Source organism: Mustelus asterias, chromosome 17, assembly GCF_964213995.1.
Source record: "Mustelus asterias chromosome 17, sMusAst1.hap1.1, whole genome shotgun sequence".
In the NCBI taxonomy this organism is placed as follows: domain Eukaryota; kingdom Metazoa; phylum Chordata; class Chondrichthyes; order Carcharhiniformes; family Triakidae; genus Mustelus; species Mustelus asterias.
In genome coordinates, this window is record NC_135817.1 from 47309088 (window position 1) to 47324252 (window position 15165).

The 15165-nt window shown below is 40.8% G+C and overlaps 1 protein-coding gene across 1 annotated transcript in view; it reads left to right on the forward strand.

The window, feature by feature from the left end:
* Window positions 1-15165, forward strand: part of LOC144506451 (cyclic AMP receptor-like protein A) — a 192053-nt gene that overhangs the window by 30004 nt on the left and 146884 nt on the right. Inside the window, exons 4-5 of the mRNA XM_078232583.1 lie at window positions 14224-14280; window positions 14861-14921. Of these exons, the coding sequence (XP_078088709.1) occupies window positions 14224-14280; window positions 14861-14921 (118 nt within the window). The remainder of the gene's footprint in view (window positions 1-14223; window positions 14281-14860; window positions 14922-15165) is intronic.

The following is a 15165-nucleotide window of genomic DNA, read 5'->3' on the forward strand; positions in this document are numbered from 1 at the left end:
AATTCATAGAGCAGCAGGTAGTACCAAATTAATAAGTACATTGAACTTTTTAACAAATGGAGAAACGTGCACCAGTGAATTATGAAAATAATGACTGAATGAAGTAATAAATCATAAACCAATGGGCACAAGAAATCAATAGATTGGTGAAACTGTAAACATCTATGAGCTATTACCATCATCCTGCCTTTGTCAAGGTTGTCTCCTTCCTGCAGAGCTTTTACTGATTTCCAGGTGCTTCATGTTTCAAAGCACGATGAACACTTTGGTATATTTTTTGACTGTAAAGTATCCAATATAAATCCTTAATATTTTAAATATAAAGATTTTAGTTTGCTGAGAATTTTAACGACTAATACTTTATATTTGTGTAGTAAACTTTAAGTGATATTGTTTAAAAGGCTGGGGAGTGGGACTAGCTAAGTAGCTCTTACAGAAAGGTGACATGGACAGACCGAAGGGCCTTCTGCATTGTAACCACTCTGATTCAATGTTGGCTTAGCTGCTAAGAAGAAAGATTGCTGGGAGGAAAGCTTCTAGGGAAGAGGATTGGTGTTGGTATGGGGTTGTTGCGTTTGGGGTGTTGATAATAAAGTTTCTAAAAAGTGACACCCCGAGGACCAGATGGGTTTCCAACCCTGTATCTTAAAGCTTCCTAATTTATTCAATTTGGGAACAGTTCCTTTGAAAAGAAAAATTGCAGATCAATCTGCTATTTAAAAAAAGGAGAGGGGAGAGATACAAAAGGGTCCACAGAGGGTAGTGAGTGCCTGGAACAAGCTGCCAGAGGGAGTAGTAGAGGCGGGTAAAATTTTGTCTTTTAAAAAGCATTTAGACAGTTACATGAGTAAGATGGGTACAGAGAGATATGGGCCAAACGCAGACAATTGGGACTAGCTTAGTGGTTTAAAAAAAGGGTGGCATGGACAAGTTGGACAGAAGGGCCTGTTTCCATGCTGTAAACCTCTATGACTCTAAAAAGCTGGAGAAACTGCTGCCCATTCCTGGATGTCAAGTTATGAGTACAGTTGGTTGTCACAAGGGTGATATAGCTAAGAAAACAGCTGAGCAACTGGATATCTGCAAGAAAATCCATTCTCGGGGAAATGGGTTGATAAAGGATCTGATGTGAGCAATATTTATATGAATTTTTTAAAAAACCTTATTCTTGAGGTGTGTGCATCATTGGTAAGGCCAACCATACATTGTTCATCACTAGTTGGTCTCAAGAAGGTGGCTTGCTTTATTCATTGCAGTCCAAATGGTGAAGGTGCTCCCAAAATGCTGTTAAGTAGGGGGTATCAGGATTTTGATGAACTAATGGTGACATATGTCCAAGTTTCAATGACATGTAACGGAGAGGGGATCTTGGAGATATTGGTGCTCTCATTTACCTGTAGCGCTTGTCTTTGTAGATGGTTGAGGTTAAATATTTCAGCGTTACTGCAAAAGTGTCCCCACCCAAAGATTTCTCTAAATGTTCCTCAACCTTCAAAGGATCTTTTAATAGCAGCAAAAAAACAAAAAGAGAATACAGTCAGGCTCAAAATAACAACATGTATTTGCACCTGTTATTCAGTAAAATATCCTGAGACGTTTCGCAGGAGTATGAGTAAACAAAAGTTGACAACCACACAAGGTCTAAAAACGTAGTTAAAGAAGTAGGTCTTCAGAAACATCTTAAAGGAAGAGAGATGTAGAGAGGGAATTCCAGATAAATTGGCAGCTGCACACACAACCCCCAACTGTGGACTGACTAAAATTGTGGGTGCTCGGGAGGTCAGAATTGGAGCAAAGCAGATATGAGAGTTGTGGGACTGGAGTGACAAAACTGACAGGAAGTGAACATGTGAGGATGGAAGCAGGCTTAGGTCGGTGTCAAGATAAAACAGCATTTTGGCTTCTGTGCAGAATTGTAGTCACTATTGTGCTTTTTATAAAACCATCTCGGAAAGTTTGCAAAATGAAAAGTTACAAAATTAATTATTTTCAGACAAGGTCAGGTCCAATTGTAAGCAAAGATTCAAATTATCGTGAAAACAAAGAAGTTGGTGATTTTTCACCCCAGGCACACTGGATATTTTCTGTTTACACGCGTTTTATCAATATACTGGGGAGATTCCCTGACTATCCCATGGTGAGTTTCTTATGGTGGGAGGCGGCACACTGTTCACCGCTGGCAGAATTTTCTGGTCCTGCCGTTGTCAATGGGTTTACCCATTAATTGCACCCCATGCCGCTGGAAAACCACAGTGGGGGTGCGCCGTTGGCGGGATCAGAAGATCTTCTGGTCCTGCTGACGGATAATTCCAGCTATTATGATGACAGTATGCACATGTGTAAAGCTGGTAAATTGAATTTTATTCCACTATATATCAAAGGGTTTGGGTAACCCTGTCTCCTTCATGTTCACCTTGAAAGATCTCATGGATGTCACAGTGATTGAGACCATCTGGCCAGCTATCTCTCTCCTTTCCCCTAACCCACCTGGCCAATCTTCCACACAGGTTCCTGCTGCCCGAGCCCTGAACTTGCATCTTTCTCTTGTTTCTCTCTTATGCCCCTTCAACTTTTTCCAAGTTCATCTTGTCCATGAAACTGATCTCCTGCTCCCACAACCCTTATTAACACTAAACTGCTGTCTATCTAACATCCTTTCCTGGCTCCTATGTTTGTCTATGTCTTATTAATTACATTGTAACAGTTATATCGTGGTTATATTGTTCAGGTTTATTGGCAATTACATTGTTAAACAGGCGGTGGGTTTATACCCACGGAAAGCAACTAGCCCGGATGGGATACCCGGACGAGCACTCAGATCCTGTGCGGGCCAGCTGGCAGGGTGTTCGCAGACATCTTCAACCTCTCTTTACAACAATCTGAGGTCTTTATTGGCTTCAAGAAGACGACCATCATCCCAGTATCAAAGAAAAGCCAAGCAGCGTGCCTTAATGACTATCATCCGGTGGTTCTGACATTCATCATTATGAAGTGCTTCGAAAGGTTAGTCATAGCACGAATCAATTCCGGTCTCTCAAATTGCCTGAATCCACTACAGTTCATCTACTGCCGCAACAGATCTACAACAGATGCCATCTCCCTGGACCATCTAGATAACAAAGCCACCTATATCAGATTCCTGTTTATCGAATACAGCTCAGCCTTCAAAACCATTATTGCTCCGACACTCCTCTCCAAACTCCGTGGCCTGGAGCTTGGCTCCTCCCTTTACGACTGGATCTTGAACTTCCTAACCCACAGACTGCAATCAGTAAGGATAGGCAACAGCACATCCTCCAAGATCATCTTCAACACCGGTGCCCCACAAAGCTGTGTCCTCAGCCCCTTGCTATTCTCCTTATACACCTATGACTGTGCTTCCTAACCCACAGACTGCAATCAGTAAGGATAGGCAACAGCACATCCTCCAAGATCATCTTCAACACCGGTGCCCCACAAAGCTGTGTCCTCAGCCCCTTGCTATTCTCCTTATACACCTATGACTGTGTGGCCAAATTCCCCTCCAACTCAATTTTCAAGTTTGCTGATGACACCACGATAGTGGGTCGAATCTCAAACAATGACGAGATGGGTACAGGAAAGAGATCGAGAATCTGGTGAACTAGTGCGACAACAGGAATCTCTTCCTCAATGTCAACAAAACAAAGGAGATAGTCATTGACTTCAGGAAGCATAGTGGAGGACATACCCCGTCTACATCAATGGAGATGAAGTAGAAATGGTCGAGAGCTTCAGGTTTTTAGGTGTCCAGATCATCAGTGACCTTTCTTGGTTCCCCCCATGCCGACATAATGCCTCTATTTTCTCAGGAGACTAAGGAAATTTGGCATGTCCTCCATGACTCTCACCAACTTTTACAGATGCACCATAGAAACCATTCTTTCTGGTTATATTACAGCTTGGTATGGTTCCTGCTCTGTCCAAGACTGCAAGGAACTACAAAGGGTCGTGAACGAAGCCCAGTCCATCACGCAAACCAGCCTCCCACCCATTGACACTGTCTACACATCCCGCTGCCTTGGAAAAGCAGCCAACATAATCACGCACCCCGGACATATTCTCTTCCACTTTCTTCCATCGGGAGAAAGATGCAAAACCCTGAGGTCATGTACCAACCGACTCAAGAACAGCTTCTTTCCTGCTGCCATCAGACTTTTGAATGGACCTACCTCGCGTTAAGTTGATCTTTCTCTACAACCTAGCTATGACTGTAACACTACATTGTGCACTCCCTCCTTTCCTTCTCTATGTACAGTATGCTTTGTCTGTATAGTGCGCAAGAAACAATACTTTTCACTGTATACTAATAAGTGTGACAATAATAAATCAAATCACCTATAAATGGGGGTAGGGGCTGCTCTTTTAATTTGTTCCTTAGTTTATTTGATTTGGTTTAATTGGTAAAAAATTCAGCTCCAAAAGAATATAACTGGGGATAGCTGGGACACTCATAGGTGGAGCAATGTTGACTGTGAACTAAGTCAATAAACTCTGCTGTAATTTCTTTGGGTATCAAATTTTGTTTGATAATGTTTCTATGAATTACCTTGGGTCATTTTATTTCACTGACATAGTACCTTTAATGTAAATTTTTGGTGTTATTAATCATAGAATCCCTACAGTGCAGAAGGAGGCCATTTGACCCATCGAGTCTGCACCGATCACAATCCCACCCAAGCCCTATTCCCGTAACCTACATATTTACCCTGCTAATCCCCCTGACACTAAGGGGCAATTTAGCATGGCCAATCAACCTAACCCGCACATTTTTGGACTGTGGGAGCAGACCGGAGCACCCGGAGGAAACCCACGCAGACACGGGGAAAATGTGCAAACTCCACGCAGACAGTGACCGAAGCTGGGAATTGAAAGCAGGTCCCTGGTGCTGTGAGGCAGCAGTGCTAACCACTGTGCCACCGTGCCGCCAACATGATTGGCATTTCTGTAAAGCTCAATAGTTAAATACATCAGCTGGTGTATAGTGAGCTATGATGGTCAATGTTGATTGTTTTCTCTGGTGAATAACCACATGCTGCAATGAATTTGTCTGTAGGACCGAAGAACCTGGCAGGATTGGAGTGGTGTTGTGGGGAAAGTCGCGAATTGATATTGAACAATGTAGCGGGATCTTTCTTTTTACTCCACTTGCGGGCCGGTATTTGGGGGTCTGCCGATAGCTGTGAGTGTCTCTCTCCTACAAATTTCAAACGGTCAGGGAATGCCGCACTGGGGCAGCCCCGCAGGAGAGAGCGCTGAACCAGGCTCACCGTTTATACCTGACCGGTAGCCTGATACTTATATCACACAGCTATACCAGAACCACCACCAAGGCCCGAGTGATTCTCTCCCTTGTTGGTGGGACAATAGCCACCCTGTACCCACACCACTCGAGTGGATTCCCAAGAGAAAGAAACAGAGAGACTCTGATCCTTTATCTCCTGACCAGCAGTCTCCCTGGAGTGAGCGGGTTTGAATCGCTCAGATCCCCCTCGGTTCTGGACTCCGGATTTATGGTAAGGGATATTGAAACTGGGACCTCGCCAGAGTGCGTCGATGAGAGAACAAGAGGCAAGACGAACTCCAAAATGAGTTTCAAACTTACAGTGATTTGTTTAACAATAGAATCAACCTCTCCAATGCCACACCACACATTAATAAAACTTATGGTTTATGCTATCACTATGGGAGAAATGCTAACGGACACAAGTAAAATCTTACTTTACACAGTTCAAACAAGATTACTGAACTTTAAAATTACAATACACCACCCCTCCCCTTTCCCTCAACCTCTATCCTATCTTCGGGAACTTTCACAAGGTTGGCTGGGATACTCACAATCCGAAAGGGGTCCCTTTGTGGTGAGCTCGAACGTCTTAGTGCAGGGAGTTTGCGATTCTGAAAGAGGAGCTTGGCCTTGCTTGTCTGCTTTCTTAATCTTGACTTCTGCCCATTCAAACAGCCACACTCTCCAGCTAACGTTTCCAAAGCAGCTTTCAAGCACCACAACTCTGAAAATAACTCTGCAGTACCTGTGAGACCTGAAGCACTGAAGCACCCCTTCTGCCTTGAACCTGTATCTTTTAAGTCTTGACTTTTCAAAAGGGTCCGATTGACTCCGCCCCCGTAGATGCTTTCAAAGACAATGGGCTCTCAATCACCCGCAGTCTTGGTTTAAATTGAGTCAAGTCCAAACACAAAAGGCTGAAACTGCCTTGATTGATATTTTAATGTCCTTTTGATGTTCCTCCGGAGCTTCCTGAATGGTATCCCATTAGTGGGATGGGTCTTCTTGTCTTCTGGGGTGGGCCGATTTCCATGGCCATTGCCCCCTGCTGATTTGTTTACTTATTCGTCTGCCGGTCTCCATCTGCCTTTGTTCCAATGATTAGATCACAGGTGTGTCTGCCTTTCTACTTCCACTGGCCCCTTGCATATTCAAGGCTGGCTCACACCTTTCCTTATCCCAGTCCGAGGCCGGCTATGCTTCTCCTGCCGAGCCTTCTGGGAAGCTTTCCATCGGGCAGCAGCCAGAGTTGGTCACTTTTAAACTGTCAAGATTTCTTCTGAGTCCTTTGACGTATGGAGGATTGCCCTGAAACTTACAAACAAACAAAAAATAAGTGAATGTTCACATGTACATATTTTCAAATCCTCATGTTGATTGGTGCTGAATCGTGGAGAGGAAGGAGGTTTAAAACGTTGATTTTTGGTTCTTCCATGTTGCTGGTTCTTAGACAAATGACGTTGGGAGAGTTAGAATTTGCTTCAATGTCACAGGCATGTGGAGGGCAAAGATAAGCCAGGGTATCCACTCTTTTTGAATCTATTCTGCAATTTCCGCTGGAAAATTGCCTTCTGCAGATGTTGATTGAGGACAGGATTGGTATTGACTATGATGACACTAATAGTAAATAGCCTGCTAGCATTCACTGTCTAGGTTGGTGAATGGAGAAAGGCTGTTGAGCATATCTTAGTATAAATTAACCCTTCAGGAGAGGAAGAAATGGTGATTTTAAAGCAGAAAATATTTCACATATCTTTACCCCTTTTATTGTTCGGTACAATTTGAATGTTCCATTTCACAGATTTAATACCTGGAATGCACGTGCACAGCTAACAATTAACCAGTGGAATATGTTAAACATGATATATTTGGTTTTCCCCCTCACGTAATTGTCACCATATGTTGGTGAAATGATAAATAATTATTAGATTAGGTGTTCATTGGAGTAACACAAGACAGAAAAGGTTGTGTGGCCTCTTTCTGTATCTTAAGTGCTTCATGATTCTCCAAATCAGTTGTTCAGGTCATATCCAGATTAAAGCTGTTTGTAATGCCCAATCTGAATTATAACAAAGTGGGAATTGAACACAAAACCTGCTGTATGTGCCTTTCACGTGCTGCCCTTGTTAACTGAGCCTTTGAGGAAATTATTTTCTTACACAAGAACTACAACAACTTGCATTCATTTAATGCCTTTAATGAAGTAAAACATCCCGAGGCACTTCACAGGAGAGTTATCAAACAAAATTGGGACAATAAGTCGTGTAAAACATAAGTTAGGATGGCTGAATTAGATTTGAAGGAGCAGGAGCATCCAGGAAAGAGGCAGAGAAGTTGAGGAAGGGAATTCCATAGCCTGAGGCCTAGGCAGCTGAAGGTACAGCTACCAATACTGGAACAATTAAATGTGTAAGAGTCCAGAATTGGAAGAGCACAGATATTTTGGAGTGCTGAAGTGCTGGAAAAGCTTAGATATAGTGAAGGGTGAGACAATGGACGTATTTGAAAATGATAAGAATTTTAAAATCTAGATGAACTAGGACCAGACTCAGTGTTGGTTAGCCAGCACAGTGGGGATGGATGAACAGGAGGACTCGGTGCGACTTGGAATATTTTTGGATCAGCCTAACTTTGTAAAGAGTATTTCATTTGAAGCTGCTTATTATAGACTGATTTGTGAAGAAGTGAAACAAGACGGTGTCCGTTTTTAAGGACAAATTGGGTCAGTCATGGAAGTAAGCACTCAGATTTTTGAGTATTGATGAAAGAAAACAAGACATTTTATTGAAGCTTTTCATCTTGCACTCATCAGGGCAGCTGCGTAAGCTAAACCAGCAGTAAAGGAAACAACAATTTATACTGCATGGGAAGAGACTGCTGATGGATTGGCAAGTGGACTGTGATTGAGAGAGAAGTTGCCATGGAGAGTGCAGCAGCGAACAGTTAACTAAGCTGTCCTCTGAAATGGCCTAGCAACCCACTCTGTTTCATGGACAATTAGAGATGGGCAAACAAATGCTGGCCTTGCCAGCAACTCCCATATCTAATGAAAGAATTTGGGGAAAGGAACTGCTCAGTACATGTTTAAATGAACTTGCTTCAAGTGAAATAAAAATAGAAAATACTGGAATGCTGTTCAGGCAGCATCTGCCCTGTGATCTTTCATTTGAACTTTAGTTGACCCATTTGTACAGGCATGCTACAGTTGCAATATAAGTTTGTAAAATTATATTTCTGATCAAAAGACGCTGCTTTCCCAATAAATGTTTCCCACTTTGAATTTTTGAGTTAAGATGCGTCCTTTACTGATCAGTAGCCTGCAATGGGTGATGAAGCTTGGTGTCAAAAGGCCCTATTATAATGTCTGTCAACTAAGGGTGAATTTTATAATGGTCCTTTTGCCTTAGTAGCTCATCTTTTAAATTTGGAGAAGGTGCTTGTGGCTTTATCCTTGAATATTCATTTAAGTCGGGTTTGAAAGAATTAACCCATTGATTCAAAGATGAAACAATTGAGCTCAAATGATTTTATGGCCTTGTTTGGATCATTTAAGACACTGGTTGTACTGTGATGCGCGATTAAATCACTCGGGAGGCTAGATTGTACCCGGGAAATAAAGGCTTTTATTAATAACAAGAATGGAGCATACTATATACAATACAATCCCAGACTAAAGGGTCACCAGGCAGTGCAGTGACCTTTATACTCCTCCAGGTAGGCGGAGCCAACTGGAGTGTACCACAGAACAATATCAACAAGTAGAACACCCCAACCCTAACCCCAACAGTGACAACAGTAACATATATACAAATACTCATAGTGCTGACCATCTATGGTTCAGTACCCATAGTGGTAACCATCTATGGTTCACCACATACTGCCAGCCTTATATCTCATTATAAGCATAAGAATAAATTTCTGCAGGCTATGGCCTGATAATAATGGCTCAATGAAGGTATGAATTGCTATTAACTTGGTGTTGCTGATAATCAGTTGTAAATCTGCTCATGAAGCATGACAAGAGCAAAGTTTAGATGAATTTCAAGGTAGAATCAAAATCCAAATTTGATCTGTTAGGATTGTTTTAGACATGCCATGTCCTAAATAACATCGAAATATTGTGCCATTTTTCCTTGTTCCAGGCGGTTCTAGATCCCTGGTGGCACCTGACATTTCTTGTATCTAATTTCACTTTTTTTCTGGATGCTTTAGTTCCTTTTAAAAGTTATATGTATTTCCATTATCCTGAGTTGGATCATCCACTGTTACATGGGTGAATAACCTGTTTCCAGGTTCCACACTGTGGCACAGTGAAATTGGTATTGAGTACAAAAATAAGAGGTGGATGGGGCTTTCTCTGATTTCCAATTCTTCTCCACTCCTGATACCCCCATGATAACAGCCTGCAATTCAGCAATTTCGTGGCTGAAAACTACAACCTATCGTTTCACGGTGTTCTGCTGTGAGAAATTTAACAACACCAGGTTAAACTTCTTACTGTGTTTACCCCAGTCCAACGCCGGCATCTCCACATCATGACTGCCATCGTTCTGCTGTGAACCAGCAGAAACCCACTCTGCAGAGCTCGACAGTTAAGTAGCCAGAATTGAAAACTGATTTGAGATTTCAATGTAAGGCCTGAAATTTCCATCAATTAAAACCAGAATTAGAAGAGCAAAGTCAGGACTGAGTTTCCAATCTTCACATTTTTAAATGCTGACCTTTTCTGTCAGGAGTAGGAATCAGCTGGGCCATGCCCACCATTTTTTTAAAAAAAGCAAGGACTGAAAGGGGCATCAGAGCGGTTTGCAATCATGTGGGAACCACAGAGCTCATGACCCCGGAACCTTGTCTGGGTCGCATATCCCAGTTTGGGAAGCCTGCTATGGAAGCACCAAGGTCTGTTCAATATCTCTCACGTAACTACTCTGTCTGCTATGAATATAAAATTCTGTAAGAGAACACATGTCCAAGGATGTTGCTTGTGATTAGTATTGAAAAATGGATAGAATTGTGGTGTGTAATTCCAAAATACTAATACTCATATAGGGGGTAAAAAGTGGAAATTGACTTCTTCATCCTCCATAAATTTCTGGTCTTACAGATGTTCTAATTCTTCGTAGTGAGAAGTGCGACATGTTAATATGATGAAACTGCAAGCTGATTTCTATTCCCAGATCTATTAGTACTGCATTTAGTATTGATTTGGAGTTTGTAGGAAACTGCATTACAAAATAATATCTATTATATTCCCAACGTAATGGCAAATGTTCAATGCATCCTGTAGTCACAGAATCGTTACAATGCAGAAGGGAGGCCATTCAGCCCATTGAATCTGCACTGGCTCTCTAAAAGAACATTCTATCTAGTCTCACTTCCATGCTTTATCCCTACAATCTTGCACATTCTTTCTTTTCAGATAGCAAAGCAATTCCCTTTTGGATACTTCAATTGAACCTGCCTCCACCCCCTTCTCAGGAAGTTTGTTCCAGACACCAATCACCCTCTAGGTGAAAAATCACTTTTACTCCTTTTGCCAATTATTTAGAATCTGTGTCCTCTAGTTCTTGATGCTCTCTTCAGTGGGAACAATTTCTCACCATTGGCCCTGTCCATACCCCTCAGTATCTTGAATACCACTATCAAGTCTCCTTTTGCCTTTTTTCTGAAGAAAACAGTCCCAACCTCACTAATCTACCCTCATAGCTACAGTTTTTTAGACTTGGAATAATTCTTGTGAATCTCCACTGTACTCTCTCCAAAGCCTTCACATCCTTCGTGAAGTATGACACCCAGAACTGGATGCAGTACTCCAGATGAGGCCTGCCTATTGTCTTATACAAATTCAACATACCTCTTTACTCTTGTACTCAATGCTCCTATTAATAAAGCTTAAGATACTATATGTTTTATTAACTACTCTCTCAATCTGCCATCATCTTCAATTACTTATGTACATATACACCGAGGTCCCTCTGTTCCTGCACCTCCTTTAGAGTTTCTCCCTTTATTTAATACTGTCTCTCCATATTCTTCCTGCCAAAATGAATCACTTATCACTTCATCTACCACTTGTCTGCCCAATCCACCAACATGTCGATGTCCTTTTGAAGTTCAAGATTTCCTCATCACAGTTGACGATGCTTCTAAACTTCATATCATCTGCAAATTTTGAAATCATGTCCTGCACACCATAGCTTCAGTCATTAATACATATCAGGAAGAGCAAGGATCCCCCAACACTGACCCCTGAGGAACTCCACTACAAACCTTCCTCCAATCTAAAAAAAAATCATTTATCACTACTCTTGTTTCCTGTCACTTAGCCAATTTCTTATCCATTTAGTGTTATCCATCTTATCCATTAGTCATTTCCTTTTACTAAAACCATCTATACACTAAGGCCCTGATATTACCGGCACGCTTGCCCCGGAATTGGGGCAGACGAGGCTTGCAGAACGGCATTCTCCCTTGGCCTCAGGCACGATCTTACGAGCCTCGAGGGGGCGTGCCGGTAAAATTCCGGCCTAAGTATCTGATTCTAGTAGCTACAAATTGAACTAAAATGCACAACTGTTGAATTTTTAAAAAGTGTTTGCACGTGACTTTTGATCTAGCTCTAGAGATGAAGAAACTGCAGGAAGTTGTGGTAGATACAAAATACAGGGGAAAAACTGAAGTAAAACTGTCTGTTTTTAATAGTCTCGTGAATGTACTGCTATGTGAGATATAAACCACATTCTACTGGCATTTCAAAACCTGCTGAGCAAGTCTGATGACACTGTTCTTGAATTCATTTGATAGAAAAGAGTTTAGAAGTTGGCAGTTACAAATGGGCTTCACCACGCCTAGAGTTCCTACAATTTTGCACTTGCATGGTTGTTCCGGAATTGTTGAATCCACGTAGTTGCATAAACAGGGCAAATTTGACACAACACAAACTGTATGATATTATGGAAACATTTCCATTCATAGTTCCTCTAACATAAATGGGGCCAGTGTTACTCTGATGTGATGCTAGTGTGCCAATCGTGTGTGTTATAAAAATGATTATGTGTTGGCTTGTCTCTAACTTGGTTGAGTTTCTGGTTTCAGCAGAGCAATCTGGAGGAGACTCGAGCTTACTCTTGAAGCAAGAAATGGCAGGCAACCCATGTTGTTCCCTTGCAAACCACAGAATCCTGATTAAAGTGTGACATTGTCAGTGGCCTCAACCAGGATATCTGCCGACATAGTTTGAGCAATAATATGTTGGTGTAGGGAGGGCTTGGTGTTCCAATTTGCATTGAGATTCCTATACAACATTTCCCAGTCTTTCCAAGCTTTTGGGGACAAACAACATCAAATTCATGATACCTCTGTTTGTGCTATGTTTGCTCCAGATGCACCCTCTTGTACTGCTTTACTTACAAAGCAAAAAGGGAAAGAAATCCCCTCAAAAGTGAGTTATAAGTACCATTTAAAATTTACAACATCCTGACCTAGAATCATAGAATCCCAACAGTGCATTAGGAGGCCATTTTGTCCTCGATTTTCACAGTAACTCCACTTCAGTGTTAATGTAAACCTACTTGTGACACTAATAAATAAACTAATTGCATTGCATTTCCAAAGAACCAGCATAGAAAGCCATGTAGAATTCCAATGTATTTCAAATGATTGTATTTTTAGAAATTGGTGACATCAATGTTGGGGTCAGTTAATACATAAAGTGCTACGGTACAGATTCTGAGCAATTTCCATGCATGTGAAATTACTTTAATGACACTCAGTAAAATTCACTGAACACAAAAATGTGATGGTGGGAACAAAAAATTAAATATTGTTAGACTATTCACTTTGGTATAATAATACTATATTGTATCAACATGTGATATATTTAAAAAATTGATCAATTATATTTTAATGTGTGGGAGGTTGATTAATCAAGTTCGAGAGCTACTTATGTTAATGAACATTCTGTTTATATTAAAGCATTTTGTGAAAATCCCAATAAATATTTACTATAACCTCTGATTGCTTCTTCAGCTAAAAGGTGCAGCAGCCTAGATTGTGGATCATTTAAGAACTAAATCATAATCATTAATTTTGTTTTGTTGTTGGTTGATTGGAACTGTACTTTCGTTGGAGCTGCTGGCTTTGCTGTATGTTTGATGTTGATTTGAATCAGAAATATTTTATTTTCTTTACCTCTGACCTTGACGAGGGTAAAAATTCTCAAATATCATTAGAAGGAATTTGTAAAAAGCAGCCAAATGACGTTGAATGCAATTTTTACTGCTTGCCCATTTTTCAGTGGTTGTGCGGGGAATAATGAATCTCTGGAAGTGATTGCAAGATAGCAATCCAATCAGAGACACTTAGATGATGTCATAAACCAAGACAATAAAGTGAGTAGTTTATAACTATTGTTTGAACTCTCAACATTAAATTACTGAATCACACCAGGATTTCTTTCATAATAACCTGTTAATTTTGTTGAGTTATAGGGCTGGTTTTCATGTGAACCAACATATCCCAAACATAAATCAAGGCAGTGTGCACCCAGCCAGTTTCAAATTTCAATGAACCAGGCCCCATTTATGGCTTCAACTCATCAGAATGAAGTGGGAAGGAGCAAGGTGCAATTACTGTCACCTACTTGGCTTTCATTTGTGCTAGGGCTGGTGTGGGCTGGAGGACGGAGATTGAATGCAGTGGGAAGGGGGAATAATGTGTGTGCTACTGCTGGAGGTCTTGATGGCCTTCACAACTTAAAGGAAAATCCCTCCGAATCATCTTGACAGAACAAGATGGTCTTAAGGCTGTTTAAAGCATGTGTGGCGTGGAAGGGATTCTATGGCCAGTTGACTTCAGAAACAATTAAGAGAATAGTATTTATTGTAGTTTCCCTAATGTTCTGGTCTCTCTTCCAATAGAAAATGATCCTGAGCCTGACTGTGGCTGCACTCTTTGATAGTATTGCCTATCTGATGGTAAGTGAGTAATACCTTTAACGTAAAACACACATTTGGTCGATATTTTTATTAGTCTGAAAACCTCAGAATTTACGATTGTTAGCTGTATAACTGCTTATTGTCTTTTTCATGAAAATAATGTTTTAGTATTGTATCCTTTGCTGTATTCCTTAAACAGAACTGTCTTATGATATAGAAAAGCTATACTGATATGTTTCCGGTTACTGTTACTTGAAAGATTTTAAAATATCTAATCCGAAACATGTGCAAACTATTACTGTCTATTTACCTTTTCTAAATGATATATTTTATGTAAATACTATTTGGATGCACTCTGTGACAAAATCTTCTTAAACTCATTACCCCAAAATATTTTTGTAGTTTTTAATTAGTTTATTTGTCAAACTTTACAGAAAAATACACCTCTGTGCCAAAGAGAAAGTTTGTCCTTTCAAAGTGCGTTCCTTTGTACTATGGCAGTACAGTACAATAGTATACATGTGATGGAAAATGTGCATTTCTCTGAAGAATTAGTTTGCATATTTTGGAATTTGATTTGGCTTCCACTCAGTGATACGAAACTGATCTTTTGTAATAGGGAGAAGTTATCCCAGATGGTGTCCTTTGCAACTTTCAAGCCTGGTGGCTTACATACTTTGGTGAGTGCTTTGGTTCTTTTCCTGTCTAGTAAACCCTGATTTCTAATATGATAAACACTGAGCATCAAGCAACACTGAGTATTTCCTCTCACTGAAAGAAGGACTTACATTTAACTAATGCATTTCATAACCGTAAGATGTTCCAAAGCACTTGACAGCCAGTGAAGTGCCTGTTGAAGTGTAGTTGCTGTGGGGTTTCCCACAAGTTCATGTGTGGGAAAACCATTCACCTGCTTTCTCCTGC